The sequence below is a fragment of the Raphanus sativus genome, chromosome 5, assembly GCF_000801105.2.
Source record: "Raphanus sativus cultivar WK10039 chromosome 5, ASM80110v3, whole genome shotgun sequence".
In the NCBI taxonomy this organism is placed as follows: Eukaryota; Viridiplantae; Streptophyta; class Magnoliopsida; order Brassicales; family Brassicaceae; genus Raphanus; species Raphanus sativus.
In genome coordinates this window covers 39476280-39499114 of record NC_079515.1, presented here as the reverse complement: position 1 = coordinate 39499114, position 22835 = coordinate 39476280, and the positions used below count along the sequence as shown (strand labels likewise).

At 38.8% G+C, this 22835-nt stretch overlaps 5 protein-coding genes across 5 annotated transcripts; 3 read left to right on the top strand and 2 right to left on the bottom strand.

Moving 5' to 3' along the window:
• Positions 1-266: 266 nt before the first annotated feature.
• On the top strand, positions 267-3979 carry LOC108857791 (uncharacterized). Its single transcript, XM_018631804.2, has 10 exons — positions 267-550; positions 657-1044; positions 1575-1769; positions 1862-2065; positions 2158-2224; positions 2300-2518; positions 2792-2883; positions 2987-3169; positions 3258-3394; positions 3631-3979. Exons 1-10 carry the CDS (start codon positions 432-434, stop codon positions 3827-3829), a joined length of 1803 nt encoding a protein of 600 aa, XP_018487306.1. The 5' UTR covers positions 267-431; the 3' UTR covers positions 3830-3979.
• Positions 3980-4008: 29 nt separating this feature from the next.
• LOC108857792 (ribosomal protein S2, mitochondrial) lies at positions 4009-4903 on the bottom strand. Its single transcript, XM_018631805.2, has one exon. The coding sequence runs from the start codon at positions 4798-4800 to the stop codon at positions 4138-4140; it is 663 nt and encodes a 220-aa protein (XP_018487307.1). The 5' UTR covers positions 4801-4903; the 3' UTR covers positions 4009-4137.
• Positions 4904-5075: 172 nt separating this feature from the next.
• Positions 5076-7486, bottom strand: LOC108862910 (peroxidase 28). Its single transcript, XM_018637176.2, has 3 exons — positions 7212-7486; positions 6319-6785; positions 5076-5549 (listed from the first exon to the last, which is right to left on the bottom strand). Exons 1-3 carry the CDS (start codon positions 7413-7415, stop codon positions 5249-5251), a joined length of 972 nt encoding a protein of 323 aa, XP_018492678.2. The 5' UTR covers positions 7416-7486; the 3' UTR covers positions 5076-5248.
• Positions 7487-9630: 2144 nt separating this feature from the next.
• On the top strand, positions 9631-14984 carry LOC108805250 (polyribonucleotide nucleotidyltransferase 1, chloroplastic). The gene is made up of 23 exons (XM_018577247.2): positions 9631-10012; positions 10148-10216; positions 10335-10441; positions 10522-10564; positions 10642-10725; positions 10894-10958; positions 11059-11215; positions 11303-11359; positions 11544-11657; positions 11750-12013; positions 12130-12204; positions 12284-12397; positions 12510-12602; positions 12767-12945; positions 13023-13206; positions 13293-13340; positions 13444-13516; positions 13592-13665; positions 13742-13849; positions 13925-14019; positions 14090-14207; positions 14290-14331; positions 14413-14984. Exons 1-23 carry the CDS (start codon positions 9752-9754, stop codon positions 14707-14709), a joined length of 2721 nt encoding a protein of 906 aa, XP_018432749.1. The 5' UTR covers positions 9631-9751; the 3' UTR covers positions 14710-14984.
• A 6717-nt stretch (positions 14985-21701) lies between these two features.
• LOC108863009 (LOB domain-containing protein 20-like) lies at positions 21702-22830 on the top strand. Its single transcript, XM_018637298.2, has 2 exons — positions 21702-22002; positions 22333-22830. The coding sequence occupies exons 1-2, from the start codon at positions 21703-21705 to the stop codon at positions 22723-22725; spliced, it is 693 nt and encodes a 230-aa protein (XP_018492800.2). The 5' UTR covers position 21702; the 3' UTR covers positions 22726-22830.
• The last annotated feature ends 5 nt before the right edge of the window (positions 22831-22835 follow it).

Below are 22835 nucleotides of genomic sequence, written 5' to 3'. Positions count from 1 at the left end.
AAAGAAAACTAAAATTTACTATATTTCCTCTATATATTAAAATGTTTAAAGTGTTCACACATTTTAAGAAAAAATAAATATTTATTTTTATTTGTTACTTTGGTTTTATTTTAATTAATTTGGAGAAAATAAAGATTTTTCTAAGAAATTTAATATATTTCACCAACCATTCCTGGCCCGAACCAGCCAGCCCATTATAGGTTTAGTGGCCCAACTTTAAAAAAAAAATACAAAATCGATTGCACATTTCATTGGTCAAACTAACTAGTCTAAACCGCTCGGTACAAAATTTCAATTATCCGAAAAAGCCGATTCGCCGATCTAGAGAAGACGACGACAAACAACAACTCGATCGCATTATAGGAACAGCGAACAGTCCTCCCTCACCGTAGAGTCACCGCTTCGTCGTGACCTACAAGGCTTCTCAGAAAATGTCACAGCTAATCAGCGGAAACAACATCCCGCTGAGTGAAGTCTACTGGTCTCTCGTCAACAAAGCCGACAAAAAATTCTCCAAGATCAGAGACTTGCCTTTCTACGAACGCAGCAGGTACTAGATCGTTGCTTACATACGCAATTGTGGATTAGAGAGAGTTGCTGGAGAATCGAATCGACGCTCGACACGTGTTTATTTATGTTTAAATGTGTTTCCACAGGTATGAAAACTATTTCTTCAAGGTGTTCAAAGTGTACACACAGCTATGGAAGTTTCAGCAAGAGAATCGCCAGAAGCTCGTGGAATCTGGACTCAAGAGATGGGAGATTGGAGAGATCGCTTCTCGAATCGCGCAGCTTTACTACGGGCATTACATGCGTACGAGCGATGCTGGTTACTTGGCCGAGTCCTATGTCTTCTACGAAGCGATTCTGACTAGAGAGTATTTTAAAGATGGATTGTTTCAGGATCTCAATATTGCGAACAAGCAGCTTCGGTTTCTTGCTAGGTTTCTTATGGTTTGTTTGGTGTTAGGCCGTAGAGAGATGGTGCATCAACTCGTTGAGCAGTTTAGACGGTTGATTGATGAGTGCAAGAGGACGTTCCAGGTTTTGTTTCTCTTCATGAGCTTTAGAGTTGTTGTTTTAATGGACCAATGATGACACTTTCTGTAGTAGCAGTTTGTTTGCCTTATAAGGGAAGATGGTTAGACTGTATTGGTTTTTGTTACCTTCTGTCAAGTTATCTTTGGTGTTTTATATTGGCATTTCACACATGCATGCTATTGATTATACCTCAATAGTAGTCCTTAAGTGTTTTCTTATTGGCATTTCACATTGCTAGAATCAAAGACAGAAGTTTCTTCTTTGCTAAAACTTTAATTTGTAGTGGTTCAAAAATAGTGTAGTGCAGCATGAATTTGAATCGAGGTATAATCATAGCTTGTACATGGAGTGATAGAATATCATAAAGATCTAAGGAAAATATGTGGTTAGCTCTGGTTGACGTAATCGTCTATGCTACTTGATATATATAGTGAGCTAAGATGCTTCTCGAATGTCAAAGTTAGATGTCATCTTTTCTCGTGCATCTCTGTTGACTAGTTTCTGTTATACAAACATCTTTTTATGTTTTTCAGGAAACTGATTTTAAAGAATGGAAGGTGGTGGCGCAGGAGATAGTTAGATTTCTGAAATCTGACACTGCTTTCATGAACATCAGGCCTCTAAGATACAGTCTTGTTCTGGATCCTAATCTGGATGCTAGTACACCTCGTGCGAGTAGGTCTTTAAGGCTGACGGATGCAATCTTGAGCAGTTATCACTACAATGAGGTAGCGTTTTACTTGTTCATGTTTTGTTTTGAATGTCTAAATGATTTTCTTACCCTCTAAAATTTGAAATATTTCTGTGTGATTACCCCCAGGTCAAGTATTCAGAGCTCACGCTTGATTCGTTCAGGATGCTTCAATGCTTAGAGTGGGAACCGAGCGGTTCTTTATATCAATCAGCTGGTCCTAAAATGGGTCCGAATGCTCCCACCGGAGCTTCTCGCATAACTGATCCTACTTTGCCGCCTAACCCTCGCAAAGCTGTCCTCTATCGTCCATCCATTACACATTTCTTGGCTGTAGGCGACTTTACTTTTGTGATTTTTTCTCTTCCACAAATTAGATCTGCGATTTTTGCGGATATAACTGAGACCTTGTTTTATCTTGATAGCTTTTGGCAACCATTTGTGAGGAGCTTCCTTCTAATGGTGTACTTTTAATATATCTCTCTGCTTCTGGTAATGTTTGTATTATGTTTCTTCTGGTTAATATATCAAGTTTTTAGCTTCTAACATGTTTACCTTTTCATTCAGGAAAGACTGGACAGAGTTCATTACCTCCTTTGGGTGCTAGAAGTGTAACTAGTGTTGACGAGAATATTTTGAGAGACTTCGAGTCTCATGCAATCAAACAAGACGGAGACCCATCACTTCAAATAAAGGCATCTGGTGAAAGACCTGCTCAGTCTTTAAGGCAAATCAGTGAGGACACAGTGGAGCATGGTTTGTCTTTTGGCAGTCACGGACTCACAGGTATGCACTCCAGAAACCCTGAAGCTTTCATGTAAACATACATATGATATTATCACATTAGGAGATATGCACGTGGGAGGTTATTACATAAAATGTCCTCTATAAATAGTGAGAGATATCAATTGTTAATATTCGAATATCTCGTGGAGGGCTGAAACCACTTACAAAATTCTTGGAAAAACTTGAACCATTGTGTGATCAATCGAACTAGAGATTCTGGACTCTTTTCATGGTAAGTCTCTTAAATTTATATGGCATCTGTCTTTCCCCCAGGACCAAGCTGCATCTATCCTTCTGATTTAGTTCCATTCACAAGGAAACCTCTTTTCCTAATTATCGATAGTGATAACAGCACAGCTTTTAAAGTAAGTTCACCGGACTCCTCTTTCCTATTAAGATCTATATTTTCAATACTTTTGTTTTGTACAATAAGAAGATACTAATGTTTATTCACTTCAAATTTTGAAGAATATCTGTGGAGCAGAGAAAGGAGAACCAGCCGCGTTGCTTCTATCTCCCTCACATACCCCTCCACTTATATCTGCTGATTTCTCTCGTCAGCCTAGTGGTAGCCTCTTCACCATTTTTCTCACCGCACCAGTCCAAGCATTTTGCTCACTAATCGGGATTTCAGGCTCTGATTTGGACACGGTAGGTAGAGATAAATCTTCATACTCGCTTTATACTTCCTAGTCTTCTCTTCGTTTTGTTTGCATGCTGACTATTGTCATGTGTTCAGGATGTTTTTACTAAGGCTGAGAGGGTCCTCTCCTCTTCTATGAATGAATGGGCTTCGACTTTGGCAGCATCAGATACCCTTCACCCCGTTTGGTCGCAGATACTAAAAGATCCCTTCTTGAGACGACTTCTCCTAAGGTAAATGTTTCTTCTCTTCCAAGCTCTAAGACATCTTCAAGATCTCCTAAAATCCCAGTATCAGTACAGAAACTACAAAACCTTTGATTTATTGGAGGCTCATTTTTGGACATAGATTGTGTAGGAACTAGAACCCATAAACATTGTTGGTCTAGTCTATTGAAGTTTGTTGAACTCTCTGAACCTTTTAATCTTATGTTTCTGTGGTTTCCAATTTCGTCTTGTGTTGTTTGCAGATTCATATTTTGTCGAGCGGTCTTGGCCCTATACTCTCCGGTCTTGAACAACAAACAAAACCAACCAGAGTGCTTCCCGTCTCTCCCGGAATCTCTATTACCAGTCGCTCCTGCCGTTCAAGCCGCTGTGTTTCAGATGGCCAGTATATTTGGTGGGACAAACAAGTTTACTTTACCTCAAGATATCACAATGCTCTAAAGCTTCCTCTAAGAGTAGAACCAATTCTTTGTGCAAATCGGTAACCTCGGTTTGATTTCCCTTTCAGGGATTAACTATAGTTCCAGAGTTGGGGTGTAACGACCGAACCTCTTTTGATATTATGGTTTAATTACATTTTGCTGTGTGAAATTGTGTGATACATACAGAACAACACATGATTGATTGGCTTTGCTGTATCTTCATTTAAAAAAAAAAAACTGTTGCTTTATAACAATCATACTAGCAAAATCATCCAAATGAGTAAAGAAAACCACAAGGCTGAAGAAACAATGATTCGAAAATCCAAATCATGCAGCTAAATCTTTGATCATATCTTCCTTGCTGCTTCCATCCTTGATCCCCATCTTCATCTGTTCCGCAACAAAGCACTTGGTGATCACATTACAGAACAAATAAACGAACTTAACCGAATCACGAGCGGGGACAGGATACGTGATCTTCTCAAAGAACTCCAACGGCACATTCGGATCCACAATCGCAACAACCGGAATCTGAAGCTTGGCGGCCTCGAGTATCACCGAGCTCTTCCTCTCCGTATCAAACACAACGACACAATCAGGCATCGTGGTCGGACCAAAGCAAAGCTTCTTGTGCCTCGACCGAAACTTCTTAGGACTGTAACTGTTGGTCAAAAAACCTCCCATCTTCCACAGGTTCATCGAGCGGTTGTGGTTGTAAGCGTCGCCCTGGATGCGACGTGAAGTGAGCTCGACGATCTCGTCGAAGAGAGGGTTGGTGTTGACGAAGAAGATGTTCCCTCTCATGTGCGCGAGGTTCGCCACGAAGCTGGCGGCGCTGCGGAGGCAGATCAGGGTTTTGTCCGAGTCGATTATGGTCATCCCGTTGCGGGTTCCGTAGGCGTACTGTTTGAAATGGTGCTCGGCGGCGCGACGGCCGAGATGCGAGCCGGTGTTGAGAAGCTTCTGGATTACTGCGGCGTGGAGCGTCATTGTTTGATTTGATCGGGGAAAATGCTACCGGACGGGGAGGGAGAGAGGTTTGTAGGGTTTAAGAGAGATTCGCAGATTGAAATCAGATGTGGTGGGGACTGGGAGACGATGAAAAATGGATGATTCTGGCGTCGGTAAATGGGCTGGGTCGGCTATGAACTTCACATAACTATTGGCCCATTTTGCTATACATCATTTATCATTACATCCCCATACGACTAAAACTTTTGATAAACGCAATGCATTATGCAACAAAGCTGTATGTAGTCGTTCTAGGGGAGAATATGTTTTTATATTTAAAATCTGGTTCCAACATAACATGTTATTGTTATCAAATCCCTTCACAAAATCTTATTTAAGAGATAGACATATACATATAATTATTATGTAAACAAGTAATCACCATTCACAATTCAAGAATCAGATTTTGAAACGAGTTAATGAGACATTAGTTGAAAGCTCTACAGTTCGTCCTGATCTCACCAGCTAAGCCGGTCAGTACGTCAACGGATCCCATCTTCACCATTGCGATTGCGAACTGGCGTTTGAATAGTTCGTTGTTGACCGCATATTGAAACACAACATCAGAAGTGGATGGGTGTGTCGCGAGCAGATGATCAAGTAGTAAGACTCCTTTCCTCTCTCTGATCTGAGTGAAAAACAAGTTGTCAAATGAGAATGGGGCAAATGGTGTCGACTGGTCCAGTGCTGCAAATTGGCTGCCTCCAGCTGAACATGTGTTCCTTAGCCTATTATGAGAAGTATCAAGTGAATATATATTTGAGAGGTTTTTTTTAACCAAAAAGAAATCAAATAAGAAACTATAGCATGTAAATCAGTCTTTTCATTATTCCAGTTATTGAAACTAGGAACATAGATAGTCTTGTGAACATTCTCGTCTTCCTCTTCTTAAAAGAAAATTATAAACTAAAGTTATGGATATGGGGGTCGTGGTACGAACATCTCTATCCAAAAATCCTAAAGAGTTTCTTAAAAATAAAACAAAAAAATAAACTGAAGTTGATTAAGCCATAGACTTCAAAATTTTAAAACAAATACAATCAATTAAAAAGACAAGTGGGTTAAAGGTTTTCATGGTTTTCAAAATTCCACCTCTTCTCAATGACTCACTCCATTTTTCAAATTATAAAAACCCTATGACTTAATCATATCATCAAACCGGATAAAATGATCATTAGGAGTTTAGTAACTCTATATATATGTATTGCTGATATTAAAAAGAAAAACATACTTATATAGACCTGTTTCAAAGTTTCAAACGTTCCAAACAAGTTTTTCTTTCTTTTTGTTAAAACATTTCAAACAAGTTTATAAACCCGAACCAGATTTTCTTGTCAAGATAATTATCTAAGTATCGAGACCAGATCGGACGAAAACACTACAAAATCTTCATTGGTTAAGAGTACCTTTTATAATTTTTTCGACCGACCCGAGTTTGTAATTTAATGATTTTCAGTAGTGTTTGCATGTGTCTGCAAACAACAACAACAAAATTACCTGCCAGCCAAACCGGGGTCCATAGTGGGATCAGGCTGTCCGGTTCCTTGAAAATTGGTGAGTCGGTCCACAAAATTACCACAAGATCCAATCCCAACCGTGTGTGCACCCAAAAGAGCCACTGCATCAAAAACATCCATCCCTTTATTCCCAAAGAACGTTAGCATATCTGGGACTGGGAGGCCTGGTCCCGGGAGGATCCCTTCCGCGTCTTCAGAGTTCGAAACAAAGCCATCACGTCGTCCGGTTGGGACCACGTAGCTCGGTCCTCCACCTAAGAAGACCGAGTCACGTGTGGCGAGCGTGACTATATCTGAGCAAGAGACCTTGGAGGGACATTGAGCCTCCAGAGCGGTCTTGATCTCGTCAATCAGTTCGAACCCTCTCACGCCGCCGTTTGGCCCGGCGGTCTTTTCCGGCGATGGTTGAGTCGTCGTTGGGTCTATGAGGAGAGAAGCGTCGCAGCCCTAAGAGTACCAACGATAAATATGTAAATTTATGCATTTTCAAGTTACGTACGTCAACCATAATATATAGCCTATTATATATTTTAAAAATTTATTGGTTTTTCAAAAATAAAATAGATGGAGTTCAAACATTTATTTTGTATTTTATGACTGAGATTTTAGTCCTTATTCTTACTTAGGACCAAGCTTAGATATGTTATTTAGTATATCCTTCCAACGAAATCTGAATATGTGACTACCAAGATTATTACTAGGTAAAACCACCATTGATTCAACTTGTAAAATGAATAAGTCGATTTGATAATTTCTTACCTAGTTCTGTTTGATTTTTTTTTTGTTTGGTCAGACCAAGTTCTCTGTGGTTATATTTTTTTTAATAAAGAGATGCTAAAACTGAAAAAAGACTTTGATCTGATAGATTCATACCTGAACAAAACAGTCATGAAAATGCATCCTAGTCAAGGCAGCCGTGATTGAAGGGTCACGACCAAACCGCTCGCGGACTAGGTTCTGTACAATAATTTCTGCATCAGGGCACGATTGGCTGTAAAATCCCACTCTCAGTTGGGAAAATGCGACCGGAAAAATGTATAAAACCAGGAGAAGAATAGAAAATTTTGCAATCTTCATCTTGTTGTTGTGCTAAGTATTCTGACTTAGTTGTGCTAGTTCTTGTGGGATGGCTTGTTATGAGACTTCTGAGATCAAGCCGTACTATATATAGATGCGCCAAAATGGAACGTCTACAAAGAACAGGTCAATCAAATTTAAGAGATAAATCTATATAAAATTTCAAGGCGCAAGTACCAACTACTTTGAAATATTCTAGTGCCTTATTGTTAATTATTTACATACGACATATATACTGAGAAACTAGAATCAATGTAGCTAGGTGTAGGTGATGTTAGAGTTTTATTTATGTGGTGCATACAATTTTAGTTTTATTTCAGCTAATTGTAAATTTATAGGTAGATATCTTTTTGATTCAGTTGCTTGACTAGTATTTAATAAGGCCATTGCAAGTGTTGGAAAATTGTTTGTATTTTGGTGATGAATAGACCAGAAAATGTATATATTTTTGTATATTAGTAAATTACATCAGGCTAAGTTTTAACTTAACCTACTTCCTCTAAGATATAGATCTTTTGAAGTTTTCTTGAGTGACATAGGCTATAGTTTTAGACAAACCGTGTACTAATATAGTAGTAATATATGTATGATTGATCAAATATAAGTCAGCGACACAAACAATCGGATTTAAGGAGTAAAATATTAACAAGTGTACTAAGAAGAAAGTAAATGTGCCATCATCCGATTAAATGTAAATCAACTTGTGAGTTAAATAATTGCAGTGCAAAGACTCGTTCTTAAGTCCCTAAACATATACAGTATAATACTTGTCATCAAGGGAGAAAAAGTATGGAAAACTAGAAGAAAAAATGGCTTAAAGAAAGCAACATCGAGGTTGACTGTAAAGATATTATTATATGAAACTTCATCACATAGCTATAAGACCGACGCATATTTCGTAGAAATTTTGCTTAAAGAAGTTGTCGTCGAACAAAAAAAACAAGGTGTAATTTCATCATGCTCATTTATTACAGCTATTAAAGGTTGATAATGGAAATTCTTTTCGCTTTCAAAGGTATTTTTTTCCTGCAATAATTTCAATTGGGTACGTGTATATATTAATTGCTCAAGTTGATGATGTAGTTACTTTTATTTCATGTGTTTGGCGATGGCTTGTATTTATGGAAATGAACCGTTTGATCTACCCGGTTGGGCGTTGTTATATGTGTACATGCTGCATGTTGTGTTTAGTTACTACTGTTAGGCAATTTGATTAGCGGTTTTATATTAAACTACTACAATAGCGTGACCATGCAAATAATAATAAAGGGTATGTAGACTATTTAGGTTAGATTCATTGTTATCTCAGCAATGCAGACCAACATTTTAAATATTTATATCCTCCATTGTAGAAAAATGCTATTCGATAAAATGGACTAGTCCTAGTTAAAATCATACCAGTTTGACGGTATGATTATAGCAGAGAGCTTGAGGTGGGGAGGGAGGGAGAGACGAGAATTTTTATTTCTTCAAGCAAGACTATACATGCTATTGATAGGAAAGCAAAATTCAACTGTGTTCATATGCCAAAAAGTCAAGTTAAGAAATGAATGTGGATACTCGTTTCTCCCTACCTCATGTAAAGTTGCATTTTATAAGGGTAGTGATCCGTTTATTAGGCAAGGGATTCCACCATCACAAAGATAAGTTTTTTTTTTTTTAAGAATGTTAGATTTATTTAAATAAAAAAAACGTTTTTACAACAAGTGCGCCTTTGTTTTTGAGTTTGTGTAAGTATAAATTGAGAAAAGAATCAACTTAACCCTCCACTAACTTCTCGTATCAAACCAGACCATTAAAGTTCTGGAAAAGCTTCTTCTTCCTCCCATTCGCAGAAAAGAGATGCGGTTTCTCACTCCTTTATCAATGAACTTAAGCAAAGCTTTCGATGATTGATGCGTCTCACCATGTTTTCTGCCATTCCTTTCCCGCCATATGGAATGGATAGAACACTGAAATGCGTATCTAAGCAGAAACATGTGAGTGGAATTTCTTCCTGTCTCGGCCAATAAGTGACACAAAGAGAAGCTATTAGTATGTTACGTGGCCACACCTGCAACGATTGGTGAAGAGTGTTTTTGTTTTGTTGTTATGCCTCTCGAACCGGTATCAAACCGGTATAATATCCGGTTAAACCGCATTTAATGTAAAAAAATCAAATTGGTACAATAAACCGGTTTGGTTTAAACAAAGACTCGCAAAGTAGCTACGCCTGAAAGCTAAACACAGTCACAGAGAGTCGCTCCCGCGTCTGTAAAAGAACGGATAAAGTCCCTCTCTCCCTCTCTCCCTCTCTCTCCCTCTCTCTCTCTCTCTCTCTATCGTTGGGTGTGAAGATGCTGACGAGTCCCAGTAACGCGCTTCACAGTAGTACTCCACACTTCTTGCCTATTCGCCGGAGCAGGCTTCTTCTCCGTTCCCGGAATTTCCCTCGTTCCCACTCCGGCGGAGGAAACTCCTGCTCGCTCTCTCTCCTCTCCGCAAGAAGTGGCGCGAGAAGATTAAGCGTGAGAGCTCTAGCTGGACCAGATGCTTCCGAGGACGGCCTGCCGTTTCCTAACCACGTTTCTGTCAAAATCCCTTTCGGAAACAGAGAGGTAAAAGTCTCTTCCTTTTTGTGATTAGGAGATGATTTGTCGTGTAAAGTGAGAGACTTTATAGTATTTGAGACCCTTATCTCTCTATAATTGATAAGCAAAGCTCGCTCCTTTTTTTGTGTGGGTAATGTGTAGATTTTGGTTGAGACTGGTCTTATGGGGAGACAAGCGAGTTCTGCAGTTACGGTTACAGATGGAGAAACTGTAAGTCTGTTTCTTTCGTTCAAATGCCAAAGTTTGATATACTCTTTTCACTATTTTGTCCATTTTATAATCTTCTGTGTTTAGCTTCTTTGACTGTGTCTTACTTGTTACTGTTTAGATTGTCTACACATCCGTTTGTCTAGCTGATGTACCTAGTGAGCCATCAGATTTTCTTCCCCTTTATGTTCACTATCAGGAGCGTTTCTCTGCTGTTGGCCGTACTAGGTAAGCCTTTTTTCAATCCTTTGTAATCTTTGAGTCACGTACTAAAGATCATAGCGTAAATGAAACTTCTTATGGTACAGTGGTGGATTTTTTAAGCGAGAAGGGAGAACCAAAGATCACGAGGTATTTACTTTCTAATGCTAAATGATGGTTGCTTTCTTCATCCTTGTTAACGTGTTTCTACTTTGGGGTTTATCCAGGTTCTGATTTGTAGGTTGATCGATAGACCTCTACGCCCCACTATGCCCAAAGGTTTCTACAACGAAACTCAGATATTATCCTGGGTATGCTCCTCTGCTCTCTATGATGGTTTCTCTTGTTTTGTGATTTTTTTTTTCATGATAATGACTTGCATCGTTATTACTACTTAGACCATATAGGAAGATGAATGTATTCGTTTCATTGGATTCTGTATTGTTTGTAATTGACTCGTTACTTGTTTGTGGTTTCAGGTTTTGAGCTACGATGGGCTACACGCACCTGATGCTTTGGCTGTTACATCTGCTGGAATAGCTGTGTATGTTGGATCATCTTGCTTCCGTTTTTAATATTAGTGAAGCTGTTTTTTTTTTGTTTGGCGACATTAACATAGCTTTGTAATGAATTAATTACCACAGAGCTCTTTCAGAAGTCCCAAATTCAAAGGCTGTTGCAGCAGTTCGGGTGGGTCTTATTGGAGGCGAATTCATTGTCAATCCAACTGTTAAGGAGATGGAAGAATCACAGCTAGATTTGTTTCTAGCTGGTACAGATACTGCAATCTTAACTATAGAGGTCAAGTTCAATCTATGCCTGAGATTGCAAGATCTGCACATTTTCTCCGGTTTGGTTTTGTCTTGACTTAGCTCTTGCTCATTGCAGGGATATAGTAATTTTCTTCCTGAGGAAATGCTGGTCAAAGCTGTTAAAGTTGGACAGGTAGTTCAGTTTATATTTGTGATTAAAGTTGAACTTTAATATTTTTTTTTAAATAATTTTGGGAGCCTATGCCTATGTATATAACCTTTAAAATTTTTGGCGGCCAAGGTCAATGCTTCATACGGCTGTGCCCAGATTGCTGGATTGGTACTGAATGTGAGGATTTTCTATTTTTTTTTACCAGGATGCAGTACAAGCTACATGCACTGCTATTGAAGCTTTGGCAAAGAAATATGGAAAAGCGAAAATGGTTGACGCTATAAGATTACCACCTCCTGAGCTATACAAGCATGTGAAAGTATGTTGTTTCTGTTTTGTTTTTCAAGAATGTGATTGCAGTGATGTTAGCTTGTAAATTTAGTGTTCAAATCGATTGTTTTCCGCACACAGGAACTTGCTGGTGAGGAATTGTCCAAAGCGCTACAGATTAAGAGCAAAATACCAAGAAGGAAAGCAATAACTTCACTGGAAGAAAAGGTCTTGACGATACTGACCGAGAAGGGATATGTCGTTGATGAGGCAGCATTTGGAACCACAGAAGCGCAACCGGAACTGTTGGAGGACGAAGACGAGGACGAGGAAGTTGTTCCTGAAGGTGAGGTAGACCAAGGCGATGTTCATATAAGGCCCATCCCTCGGAAACCTATTCCTTTGGTGAGTCACTTAACATTTTTCTACATGGTAGCTTGAAACTGAGCTTTTTTTAAATCTTATTCATGTTTCTTTCTTTCTTTTATGCTACTAACAAACATGTGATTGCCATTGTGTAGCTGTTTTCGGAAGTAGATGTGAAGCTGGTCTTCAAAGAAGTGTCATCAAAGCTCCTGCGTAGGCGAATTGTTGAGGTATACATCTGATTTGGTGGTATCTCTGCTAATAAATTTACATTTTTTTATTCAATTTTAATTTCTTTCTTGTCCATAGGGAGGTAAAAGAAGTGATGGTCGAACTCTGGATGGGATTCGGCCAATTAACTCTAGATGTGGGCTGCTTCCAAGGGCACATGGCAGCTCTCTTTTCACACGTGGTGAAACACAGGTAAAAAAGAGGGATGTTGTATTCCTGCATGGCTTATAATTTATGTCTAAGGAAGTTGGTTATTCTCATATGCTTGAGGCAAGGAACAATTTTTTTATTATGATTCTTTCAGGCGCTGGCAGTTGTTACTCTTGGTGATAAACAGATGGCACAGAGAATTGACAACCTTGAGGGTTCTGATGAATACAAGAGGTTTTATCTTCAGGTCTCTTCTTCAATATTTTAACCTTCTTTTTCACTCTTGTTAAATATTATTTACAGAACAATACATAGCATCTAACATAAATATTTTGAGAATTTTCAATGGGTAGTCTCTTTTTTTTTCATTTTCTTGTTGAGCTTAAAGAGATTTTCCTTTTGATGTTTCAGTACACTTTTCCTCCATCGTCAGTTGGTGAAGTTGGAAGAATTGGAGCACCTGGTAGAAGAGAAATAGGTCATGGGACACTAGCAGAGCGAGCTTTGGAGACCATATTACCTAGTGATGATGATTTTCCTTACACTATACGCGTTGAGAGTACAATACTTGAAAGCAATGGTTCTTCAAGGTCAGCTTTTATCTTTCTTTCCTTGGCTGCATGTGCCAAGTTTGTCTCAGTGATTGATTTTTGCTTGCTATAAACAGCATGGCATCTGTTTGTGGCGGTTGCTTGGCTTTGCAAGATGCTGGAGTTCCAGTCAAATGCTCTGTTGCTGGCATAGCAATGGGAATGGTTTGGGATACAGAAGAATTTGGCGGTGATGGATCTCCTCTTATCCTTTCTGACATCACTGGAGCTGAAGATGCATCTGGTGATATGGACTTTAAGGTCAGAATAAAAAAAAAATTATAAAGGATTCATTCATTCTTCAAGGTCCTTGCATTGAACTTGAATGCTGACTTGTTTGACAATAGGTTGCTGGGAATGAAGATGGTGTCACCGCGTTTCAGATGGACATTAAGGTTATTATCCCTTTCTCAGTTTTCACTACTGAATAGTTTTGAATAGATGAGTATGTTAGTAACTTTCTAGTGTGTCTTTTTTCTTTCTGTAATCATGAAATAGGTAGGAGGAATCACTTTAGAGATAATGGAAAAAGCTCTGATGCAAGCAAAAGCTGGGCGTCGCCATATTCTTGGTAAGAAATTTCTAGAAAGTTCTTTTTTTTTTTTCTGAAGATGTAATTTTACTAATTTTTGTACTCTGTATGCAGCTGAAATGGCAAAGTGCTCACCACCTCCTATGTTGAGTCTCTCAAAATACGCTCCGTTGATACATATTATGAAGGTTTGTTGTGGCTTGACCCTAAGTCTAAAGATTGTCCTGAACTAAAAAGATTGTTGGCTTTTTTCATGTGGTGTAGGTCCATCCAAGCAAAGTATACTCTCTTATTGGTTCTGGTGGGAAGAAAGTAAAGAGCATCATTGAAGAATCAGGTGTTGAAGCCATTGATATGCAAGATGATGGAACTGTAAGATTTCAGGATTTTATTCTTCTTTATGGGTGTTTCATTTCATCATCATCTTAACCTTCCATTTTTGTCAAGGTCAAAATTATGGCAAACGATATAGCGAGTCTGGAGAGGGCCAAAGCGATTATCAGTGGATTGACAATGGTTCCAGCCGTTGGTGATATCTATAGGCATGTCTTTTTTCTTCACCTTGTTAGGAATCTGCATTTGGAGTCTCATTTTTATTTTTTTCTTTATCAGGAATTGTGAAATCAAATCAATGGCTCCTTATGGTGCCTTCGTAGAGATTGCACCTGGGAGAGAAGGACTTTGCCATGTCAGTGAGCTAAGTGCTGAATGGCTTGCAAAACCAGAAGATGTGAGCATAACACATTTGATCCCTTGCCTTTTGTAGAAAGTATCATCTTTTATATTCCCCGTTAATCGTGTGACCTTTTCAGGCCTATAATATCGGAGACCGCATTGATGTCAAACTAATAGAGGTCAGTCATGCGTCTCTGTAACTCAGGGAGACATTTTATAACTGAATGAGTTGTTGAACAAAAGAGACATTGGTAATGCAGGTGAATGAAAAAGGTCAGCTTCGGCTTAGTGTACGAGCTTTACTTCCGGAATCAGAGTCAGACAAAGACGGTCAGAAACAACCACCAACCCCAACTGGTGATTCTGCCAAGGGTTCACCGAGGAAATATGTAAATCCTTCGTCGAAGGACCGTGACCGTGCAGCTGCATCTGGGGATGAACTTGTCTGGAAGAAGAAAGATGTCAGGAGGGCATCGGGTGGTGAAAAGCCAATGAAAAGCAGTAGTAATGAAGAAGATAGAGGCAGCTTAGTCAATGGGGAAGCTACAATCAGCTAGTAAATGCAGACAGGATCACTATCCATATCTGTTTCTTTGTGATAAGAGTTTATTCCAACATAACCACAAGTGAGACTTGATGAATCTTGATTCTTGTTTTTGTTTGGGAACTGCAAGGTGTGACGCTAGTAGCAGATAGCTTTTCTTAATGTTTTATAGATATATATGTTGGCAAGTCAGTGTGGAGGAGTATAACATTTTGTTGGGAGATTCTCAGACATGAAATTCTTTCTTTTTTTTGTTGTCTTATATTTGATGATGAGTGTTTAAGTTTATCCTAATGAATCCGATTATTACCTACACAAAAAAGAAAACAACAAACACTAGACCGTTCCTAGGATCATTGTTTCTGGTCTGTTCATCCACGACATCTGACCATGGAAACACTAAGTAACAAGGTCTCAGCACGAGCTTTGGTGAGCTGATGACAACAGAGGAAGAACGTAGACGTCAAAATATCTACGACAAACTCAGGTCAACACAATCCTTCTCTTACGCTCTTTTAGTCGAATTGTCTTGATACATATCTAGGTAATTAATTAGTAGCCTTATAGAATTGTTTAAATTAATGTTAGTATAAGATACATATACCTTAAGATTCATAAAATTATATAAATAAATTTTGAGAAAGTTAGGAAATTAAATAAAAAGGGAAGTGGAATGTTGTGAAGAAAAGGAGCACGAGAGACATGAAGGTTGGTTAGCTTCCAAAGAACTCCACACGAAATGGTCAACACGATTCTTGTGCCTCTCCTCCCTCAGACATAAACATATATACATCATACATACGTAGGTATCTAGACGGCTAGACGAATACGATATTTAATCAGATGGTGTTACTACTCGTCGAAAAAGATTCTTTTATATATAGTACTATATCAACTATTAACGAACCTAACATAATTAGAACATGTACGTATCCAAATTGATGTATGATTGATTGTTTACAAAATGATATCGTGTACTTCATGTATTTTCAATGAAATAGAAGTCTATTTCTATACTCTTTTCCTAGCAATTGAGTATACTTTTGGGTTAGAATTACTTAATTTAATATACGTAAGCAATCCCCATAATTAATTAGCCCCAGCCATGCATCTCATGTTAACTTCGAAAAGTTTTTTAGTTTCAAAAAAAAAAAAAAAAACTTCCAAAAGTTTTCCCTTTTTGGAAACGTATTTTATTGCTCATCTTTTATGGTATAAATATATATATTAAGCATAATCTATGCGTACAGAGACGATGTAAGAAAATAAAGTATATATTAAACGTAAGAAAATACTACCACCAGTAATAGAAAATGAATATTAGCTGGACAAGACATTCTCTTTTGCATGTACACGTGCAACTCAACATCACACCTTGTAAAATATGTAATAAGAACTAGCTACCATACTCTAGTACTTTTACCATTGTTCTATTAATTAATAATGTGATTTTTGCTACCAATGTATATTATAAGGTATGAGCAATATACTACTTCGTTTTTTATTACTTTTCTTCGCAAAAAGAAAATATACATATCGTATCACACAAGCGGACATATCTGAGACGGTATATTTTGAACCCATGATACTTAACACTATTTCAAGTCCGTTGTACTACTAGACTACATTTTTGTAGTTAAAACTAAATACTTCGTTTTCATCGGTCAACAATGTTTTATACTCGTTTTTTTCGCGTTGACTATTCTAAACGTTATAAATTTTAGTTATGAGTAGATCGGTGAAAGACTTAAAATGTACTCCCTGTAAAGTTTATGAAAAGCTATCAGATGCAACCATATTGAACTTTAGAAATGATATAACAAAACGTGTACGTGTACAATGTTTATCTACCGTTTGGTAGACAAAGAATTTGAAAAACAGAAATATTAAACCGATAATATGGCAATATTGCTATAATTATATCATGTTAATTTTGAAAGTATTCCGAAGAAGAGAAAATATTGAATAAGAAATGGGGAAAAAGAAAAGATTACCACATTTTACCTAGCGACCTCCTTCATGAAACAAACGTGGCCTCCTCCGTTTTTCTTTACTTATATACCCACATGCACACATGTACATATATACTCATAACAAAATACATTTATAGATATCATTTGTTCACAAGAAACTCTCATCAACTAAACCTAATTAATTAATACTTGTTTAGTTATGGCTGATCAGCAACGAAACCACAACACCTCAGATTCTCGTCGCAAATCAGCAGCCGGGAAACGAACCTCACAACGTACTACAACATCATCATTTTCTTCCGGAGGAGGAGGAGCTGTTGAAGTAAGCTTGAAAGAAGACTGAAGAAATAAGACATCCTAATCCTAAAAGAGTTTATGTTTTTATTAAGAGATAAAGATGAGTTTATTTAGGAGTTATCTAAATAATTGTGTTGTTATCAGGATTAGGGTAAGTGTAGTCTTATATATACCATTGTCGAGTTAATGGCATTGGTGTGGTGATTGAGGGTTTGTAATAGCTTAAGTTTTGAGTAAGTTTCTTAAGCAATAAGAAGAGAGTTCTTATAATCTTTGGTTCATACACAAGCGTTGAAACAATATTTGGTATCAGAGCTTGAGTTCTTTTCGAGATCTGGATACCATGACTGACATTGTTGCAGCGAAACCGATAACAAAGGAAGGAGGATCTTCCTCCATCAAGTGCCCACTGCTAACCGCGACAAATTATACTGTGTGGGCTATGAGGATGAGGATTCTGCTTAGGGTTCACAAAGTTTGGGAAATCGTTGAGACTGAGGCAGAGAATGATGAACGAAACGATATGGCTATGGCGTTAATTCTGCAATCTATACCTGAGAGTTTGACTTTGCAAGTAGGAGAACTGAGTACGGCAAAGAAGGTCTGGGACGCAATAAGGACAAGATATGTGGGAGCAGAGAGAGTAAAAGAAGCTCGACTCCAGACTCTTATGGCAGATTTTGACCGACTTAGGATGAAGGAGACAGAAACAATAGATGACTTCTCTGGTAAGTTATCTGAGATATCTTCAAAGTCAAGTGCCCTAGGAGAAGATATTGAAGAAGCAAAGCTGGTTAAAAAGTTTCTGAAGTGCTTGCCTCGGAGGAAATATATTCATATAGTAGCAGCTTTGGAACAGGTTTTAGATCTTAAAACGACTACTTTTGAAGATATAGTAGGTCGTTTAAAGGTATATGAGGAACGAGTTGAAGATGAGGAAGAAGCTCAGGAAGATCAGAGCAAGCTGATGTATGCTACTGCAGAGTCACAATCAAACCGTGGCTTTAACGGTGAGAACAGAGGCAGAGGTCGTGGCGGAAGATACCTTAACAGGGGACGAGGTAGAGGAAGATACAACACTCCTCGTGATATATCGAAGGTTACGTGCTATAGATGTGATCGTGTAGGACACTATGCCTCTGACTGTCCTGATAGGCTCCTCAAGTTACAGGAAACACAAGAGCAGACTGAGAATGTTGATACTCAAGAGGCAGATGAACTCATGCTTCATGAGATAGTATATCTAAATGAGGAGAAGGTTGTTCCAGCCACGTTTGAAGCTGATAATAAAGAAGATAACATCTGGTATCTCGACAATGGTGCTAGCAACCACATGAGTGGAGATCAGAGATATTTCTCGGCTATTGATGAGTCTGTTACAGGAAAAGTCAGATTCGGAGATGACTCACGTATTGATATAAAGGGAAAAGGGACTATTGAGTTCATTGACAGAAACGGAGAACCGAGAAAGATACTAGATGTATACTTTATACCGGACTTGAGAAGCAATATCATATCACTGGGACAGGCCACTGAGTCAGGATGTGATGTCAGAATGAAGGGTGAGTATTTAACGATGCATGACAAAGATGGGAAGTTAATAGCAAAGGCTGTTAGATCAAAGAACCGACTGTATAAAGTACGCATGAAGGTTAAAGATGTGATGACTTTGCTTACCACAACGACAAGTGAATCCAGCAGATGGCATGCAAGATTGGGACATATCAATCCTGAGACAATGAGATCTATGGTGCTACGAGGACTAGTAGTTGGAATTCCTAAAATGAGCATAGAGAAAAGCGTGTGTGGTTCTTGCTTGATGGGGAAGCAAGCGAGGAAATCGTTTCCTCAAGCAACATCTTACAGAGCTTCAACACTGCTTGAACTTGTACATGGAGATTTATGTGGCCCTTTGACTCCAAGTACAAGCGCTGGAAACAAATATATATTTGTGTTGATTGATGACTGCTCCAGGTATATGTGGACTGTGTTAATGAAGGAGAAGGGCGAAGCATTTGAGAAGTTCAAAGCGTTCAAAAGCAGAGTAGAAGCAGAGGCGAAGATGAAAATACAGACGTTTAGAACAGATAGAGGAGGAGAGTTTACATCAAGAGCTTTCAACGCCTTCTGTGAATCAGAGGGTATTAAGAGGCATCTCACGGCGCCTTACAGTCCTCAACAGAATGGTGTTGTTGAGCGACGAAACCGAACTCTAATGGAGATGACCAGAAGCTGTCTAAAGCACATGTCTGTTCCAAACTATCTTTGGGGAGAAGGAGTAAGACACTCCACGTATTTGCTAAACCGAGTGGCCACTAGAACTCTAAATGATCGAACTCCATATGAAGCGTACCGAGGAAAGAAGCCTAATATTTCTCATCTGCGAACTTTCGGCTGCATCTGTTATGCAAAGATAGATTCAAAGATGTTAAAAAAGCTTGATGATAGGTCACGGATGTTAGTTCATCTTGGAACAGAACCAGGATCTAAAGCATATCGTTTGTTTGATCCACAGAGCCAAAAGATAATTGTCAGTCGCGATGTTATATTTGATGAGGCTAAAGGATGGAATTGGAAGCAATCTATTACCGAGAAGAATCAAGTTGGGAGCTTTAAAGTCATATATGGAGAGACTGGTAATCATGGATTGCAGGAAACAGAACAAGGCGGAACAGAGCAACAGGAAGATAATAAAGTTCCAAAGGAAGAGATTGTTGTGAAGGAAGAAGATGATACAGACAGTGAAGAAGAATCAGTGTCTACAGATAATGGTGATCACCAAATGCTGAGAAGGTCACAACGACAGAGTACAAAGCCGTCTTATCTTGACGACTACGTTTTGCTTGCAGAGTTCGAAGGAGAACAGCTACTGTTGAGTTTGAACAGTGAGCCTAGAAACTTCGAAGAAGCAAAGGAGCTTAAGGAATGGATACTTGCTTGTGAAGAGGAGATACGATCTATTACCAAGCTTGACTCATGGACCCTTGTTGATCTTCCACACGGAGTTAAACCGATTGGTTTAAAATGGATATTCAAAATCAAACGCAATGCAGATGGGAGTATCAATAAATACAAGGCTCGTTTGGTTGCAAAAGGCTATGTGCAACAGTATGGGATAGATTTTGAAGAAGTATTCGCGCCTGTAGCGAGAATTGAGACTATTCGACTCTTGATCAACCTCGCAGCTTCAAATGATTGGGAAGTCCACCACTTAGACGTTAAGACGGCGTTCCTGCACGGAGAGCTCAAGGAGACAGTGTATGTTACGCAGCCTGAAGGTTTCGTTGTAAAAGGAAGCGAGAACAAAGTCTATAAGTTGAAGAAAGCACTATACGGGCTTAAGCAGGCGCCTAGAGCGTGGAACCATAAGCTAAACACATGTCTGATGGAGTTGGGATTTGTGAGATGTATGAAAGAGCCGTCTGTATATCGTAGAGCTGTGAGAGAGAATCTTCTGGTTATTGCAGTGTACGTAGATGATCTTTTCATTACCGGCACAAGCTTGAAGATGATCAAAGAATTTAAGGAGGAGATGGCATTGAGGTTTGAGATGAGTGACTTGGGAAGGCTCAGTTACTATCTTGGTATTGAAGTAAATCAGCATGCGGAAGGTATAACTCTGTGTCAGAATCGGTATGCATTGAGGATACTGGAGGAAGCTGGAATGGAGCATTGCAACTCTGTTCAGATACCGATGGATGCAGGACTTAAGTTATCAAAGTCAGAGGCTGAAAGAGATATTGATGCAACTGCTTACAGGAAGATTATTGGGTGTTTTCGTTACTTGCTACACACTAGGCCGGATCTGTCCTATTGTATTGGAGTTCTGAGTAGATACATGGCTAATCCAAAGGAGTCGCATGGAGTTGCGATAAAACAGTGCTTACGCTATTTGCAGGGGACTACATCATTTGGACTTACTTTCGGACGATCGAAGGAGAGAACTAAACTGGTTGGTTACAGTGATAGTTCTTACAATACTGATCTAGACGATGGCAGAAGTGTAACGGGTCATATTTTTTATCTTGGCGACAGTCCAATAACATGGAGCTCACAAAAGCAGGACACAGTTGCATTAAGCTCCTGTGAGGCTGAGTTCATGGCTGGAACTGAGGCAGCAAGGCAGGCTATCTGGCTGAGAGATCTTCTTGGCGAAATCTTTGGGAAGTCATATGATCGAACAGTCATAAAGATAGATAACCAGTCTGCGATTGCACTCTCAAAGAATCCAGTATTTCATGGACGTAGTAAGCACATACACTCAAGGTATCACTTCATAAGAGAGTGTGTTGAGAGAGAGATAATTGAAGTGGTGCATGTACCGGGAAGCAAGCAGAAGGCAGACATCTTGACTAAGGCCTTGGGAAGATTAAAATACAAGGAGATGAGAGACTTGATTGGAGTTCAAGACTTAAAGGATATGAAGTTCAAGCTTAAGGAGGAGACTGTTGAAGTAAGCTTGAAAGAAGACTGAAGAAATAAGACATCCTAATCCTAAAAGAGTTTATGTTTTTATTAAGAGATAAAGATGAGTTTATTTAGGAGTTATCTAAATAATTGTGTTGTTATCAGGATTAGGGTAAGTGTAGTCTTATATATACCATTGTCGAGTTAATGGCATTGGTGTGGTGATTGAGGGTTTGTAATAGCTTAAGTTTTGAGTAAGTTTCTTAAGCAATAAGAAGAGAGTTCTTATAATCTTTGGTTCATACACAAGCGTTGAAACAATAGGAGCCATGGCGGCCACTGCAACGACGGGGACAGGAACGGCCTCGCCTTGTGGGGCTTGCAAGTTCTTGAGAAGGAAGTGTGCGAGTGGATGCATTTTCGCTCCACATTTCGGGTCGGACCAAGGAGCGGCTAGGTTCGCGGCGGTCCATAAGGTGTTTGGAGCCAGCAACGTGTCTAAACTGTTGCATCATATTCCGGTGAACCGTCGTCACGACGCAGTGGTTACGATTTCATATGAGGCTCAGGCTAGGCTCTCTGATCCTGTGTATGGCTGCGTCTCAACTATCCTTGCCCTCCAACAACAGGTGAACTAATTCTTTTAATTATGTTTATTTTACATAAAATACATATTTCATCCAGAATTTCTATAATATTCACGCTTATTAAACTATAATAATTTTTTACAATTAAATTTATTTTAGATTTTTACTATACATTTTTAATTACTATTAATTAATGATATTTTTTTTGTTAGGAAATGAAATATACATGTTTTGTAGACCTGTAAATTCATGTACATCAATTCTTATTTTTGATAAATATTTCTCAAGTTCTTTTGTTAGCTAAGAAAATCATAAGTTAGTTTACAAATGTAACAATAAATAGAAGTGATTTTGTAACCATGAATATATCAGGTGGCCTCGCTACAAGCTGAGTTATCGCTGGTGCAATCACAACTAATCAATAGTAGAGTCGCAATGGCCAACGTTATGCAACAACAACAACAACAAAGCCACCACCAACAACAACAATTAGTCGTTATGCAACAAACCGAATACTCCAACAACTCATCCGCCTCCACCACTCTTGCCGGATCAACCATGAACAGCTTCACCGCGACAGCAGCAGCGGCCGTTAGCTATGACGTCATGGTTCCCGCTAACTTAAAACATTCGTTGCAGCCTATGCCACGGCATCAGCAAGTTACAATAAATCATCATGAGGATGATGAGCAAGAGAACGGTACTGATTTTTCGGTGGCTGTTGGTTCGACGACGGTGGCTGCGGAGGGTTTTCACCGGATATGAATATATAACTAGGCCTTGTCTTTAATTTATAATTTTATATATCTCCTTTTCAATAATATTGGAAAAAGGAGAATAATATATATAGTAATCAACAGTATACGGTATACCAA

Excerpts from the sequence above, each read along its gene's own strand:
- LOC108857791 (XM_018631804.2), top strand. The coding sequence starts at position 432 with ATGTCACAGCTAATCAGCGGAAACAACATCCCGCTGAGTGAAGTCTAC. Across the intron at positions 1,045-1,574 it reads AGTGCAAGAGGACGTTCCAG|GAAACTGATTTTAAAGAATG; the intron begins GTTTTGTTTCTC and ends TATGTTTTTCAG. Across the intron at positions 2,519-2,791 it reads TGGCAGTCACGGACTCACAG|GACCAAGCTGCATCTATCCT; the intron begins GTATGCACTCCA and ends TCTTTCCCCCAG.
- LOC108857792 (XM_018631805.2), bottom strand. The coding sequence starts at position 4,800 with ATGACGCTCCACGCCGCAGTAATCCAGAAGCTTCTCAACACCGGCTCG.
- LOC108862910 (XM_018637176.2), bottom strand. The coding sequence starts at position 7,415 with ATGAAGATTGCAAAATTTTCTATTCTTCTCCTGGTTTTATACATTTTT. Across the intron at positions 6,786-7,211 it reads TTCATGACTGTTTTGTTCAG|GGCTGCGACGCTTCTCTCCT; the intron begins GTATGAATCTAT and ends TGGTACTCTTAG. Across the intron at positions 5,550-6,318 it reads GACCCCGGTTTGGCTGGCAG|GCTAAGGAACACATGTTCAG; the intron begins GTAATTTTGTTG and ends TTCTCATAATAG.
- LOC108805250 (XM_018577247.2), top strand. The coding sequence starts at position 9,752 with ATGCTGACGAGTCCCAGTAACGCGCTTCACAGTAGTACTCCACACTTC. Across the intron at positions 10,565-10,641 it reads GGAGAACCAAAGATCACGAG|GTTCTGATTTGTAGGTTGAT; the intron begins GTATTTACTTTC and ends GGGTTTATCCAG. Across the intron at positions 12,603-12,766 it reads ACAAGAGGTTTTATCTTCAG|TACACTTTTCCTCCATCGTC; the intron begins GTCTCTTCTTCA and ends TTGATGTTTCAG.
- LOC108863009 (XM_018637298.2), top strand. The coding sequence starts at position 21,703 with ATGGCGGCCACTGCAACGACGGGGACAGGAACGGCCTCGCCTTGTGGG. Across the intron at positions 22,003-22,332 it reads TCCTTGCCCTCCAACAACAG|GTGGCCTCGCTACAAGCTGA; the intron begins GTGAACTAATTC and ends TGAATATATCAG.